Source organism: Triticum dicoccoides, chromosome 3A, assembly GCF_002162155.2.
Source record: "Triticum dicoccoides isolate Atlit2015 ecotype Zavitan chromosome 3A, WEW_v2.0, whole genome shotgun sequence".
Classification (NCBI taxonomy): domain Eukaryota; kingdom Viridiplantae; phylum Streptophyta; class Magnoliopsida; order Poales; family Poaceae; genus Triticum; species Triticum dicoccoides.
In genome coordinates, this window is record NC_041384.1 from 394,606,707 (window position 1) to 394,608,973 (window position 2,267).

The 2,267-nt window shown below is 61.2% G+C and overlaps 1 protein-coding gene across 1 annotated transcript; it reads left to right on the forward strand.

The window, feature by feature from the left end:
* Positions 1-20: 20 nt before the first annotated feature.
* On the forward strand, positions 21-1,989 carry LOC119268301 (leucine-rich repeat extensin-like protein 6). Its single transcript, XM_037549889.1, has one exon. The coding sequence runs from the start codon at positions 55-57 to the stop codon at positions 1,819-1,821; it is 1,767 nt and encodes a 588-aa protein (XP_037405786.1). The 5' UTR covers positions 21-54; the 3' UTR covers positions 1,822-1,989.
* The last annotated feature ends 278 nt before the right edge of the window (positions 1,990-2,267 follow it).

Genomic DNA, 2,267 nt, shown 5'->3' on the forward strand with positions numbered 1-2,267 from the left:
AAACCCATGAGCATCCATCCACGCCACACCACACACAGCCCGCCGCGGGCTACCATGCGTACACAGACGGCAATGCCGACCACCCTCCTCTTCCTCGCGCTGCTCCTCGTCCCGCACCTCGCCGCCGCAGCATCCACGCCCGGCCACCAGCGCCGGCTGCTCCAGAGCCACGGCGCCGACGACGGCAGCGACGTCTTCGTCGACCCGTCCTACGCCTTCGCCAACCCGCGCCTCCGCGACGCCTACGTCGGGCTGCAGGCCTGGAAGCGCGCCATCCTCTCCGACCCGCGCAACCTCACCGCCTCCTGGTCCGGCCCCGACGTCTGCTCCTACTACGGCGTCTTCTGCGCGCCGTCCCAGGCGGACCACTACCTCACCGTCGTCGCCGCCGTCGACCTCAACCACGCCGACCTCGCCGGCCACCTCCCGGAGGCGCTCGGCAGGCTCGCCGACCTCTCCGTCTTCCACGTCAACTCCAACCGCTTCTGCGGCCTCGTGCCGGCCTCCTTCCACGCCATGCACCTCCTCCACGAGCTCGACCTCAGCAACAACCGCCTCGTCGGCGCCTTCCCCGACGTCGTGCTCCGCCTGCCCAGCCTCAGGTACCTCGACCTCCGCTACAACGAGTTCGAGGGCCCCGTGCCCAAAGAGCTCTTCGACCTCCCGCTCGACGCCATCTTCATCAACTCCAACCGCTTCCGCTTCCAGATCCCCGACAACGTCGGCAACTCGCCGGCCTCCGTCCTCGTGCTCGCCAACAACGACTTCGGCGGCTGCCTCCCGGCCTCCGTCGCCAACATGTCCGGCACGCTCAATGAGATCATACTCATGAACACCGGGCTCAAGTCCTGCGTCCCCCCGGAGCTCGGCATGCTCACCGCCCTCACCGTGCTCGACGTCAGCCACAACCAGCTCATGGGCGCCATCCCCGCCGACCTCGCCAACCTCCACAGCATCGAGCAGCTCGACCTTGGTCACAACCGCCTCACCGGCGACGTGCCGGAGGGGATCTGCCACCTGCCGCATCTCCAGAACTTCACCTACTCCTACAACTACATCACCGGCGAGCCGCCGGTGTGCATGCACGTCAAGGCATTGGACGATCGCCGGAACTGCATCCCGAACCGCCCTGACCAGAGGTCAACCGAGCAGTGCCAATTCTTCAACAGCAACCATGTCAACTGCGACGCCTTCAGGTGCAAGAAGTTCGTGCTGCCGTCGCCGCCACCTCCTCCGCCTTCACCACCGCCACCAACCCCGTCTCCTCCGCCACCTTCACCACCGCCGCCGTCGCCTCCTCCACCAACCCCGTCTCCTCCACCACCTTCACCTCCACCCCCGTCTCCATCACCCCCACCTCCGTACTACGAGGTCTCACCTGAGGAACGGTACCTTTCGCCGCCACCTCCAGCGTACCAAGAGCCGACAACGCCTCCCCACTACGAGGTGCCAGCTCCCTACTACGAGGTGTCACCGGAGGACCGGTACCACTCACCGCCACCCGCAGCTTACCAAGAGTCTCCACCTCCGCCCTACTACGAGGTGTCACCAGAGGACCGGTACCACTCACCGCCACCCGCAGCTTACCAAGAGTCTCCACCTCCGCCCTACTACGAGGTGTCACCAGAGGACCGGTACCTGTCGCCGCCACCTCCAGAGTACGAAGAGACGACAACACCGCCCCACTACGACCTACCAGCGCCGCCCAACTACGAGGTGTCACCGGAGGACCGGCACCTCTCGCCGCCACCACCGACGACGTGGAAGCTGCCGGCGTACGACTACTCGTCGCCGCCTCCACCGGCTGCCGGGCAGCCATGAAGTTGATTCTTTTCGGGATTTTTTTCATACATTCTGATCATATACGAGTTTGCTGTGGTGAAACAATGCCGTTAATATCCTTGGTGTCTTCTTCTTCTTCTTCTTCTTCTTCTTCTTCTTCTTCTTCATTCTTCTCTACTCCCATTATTAATTTGTTCTTGTTTTTAATTTGTGAATGAAATATAGAAGATGGATTCGATAATGAGAAGTTTCATCATTCGATTCCCTGTGGATTCAATGAAATTGTTGTCATCTTGCCGTTGCCAACAACTCGGCAACAACTAATCAATCACTTGACCGGAATAACAGCTAAGAAAGAATCTGAAGACTCCAAAATGAGTTTGAGCCGTTGTACCATCTGAATAAGCTGCCAACGCATCACATTCACGATGAGACGGTCGATTTGTGATGCGTTGCCTGGGAATGCGCACCTGCAGCATGGCGAG

Bases quoted from the DNA above. Each gene is read 5' to 3' on its own strand.
- LOC119268301 (XM_037549889.1), top strand. From the start codon at position 55: ATGCGTACACAGACGGCAATGCCGACCACCCTCCTCTTCCTCGCGCTG.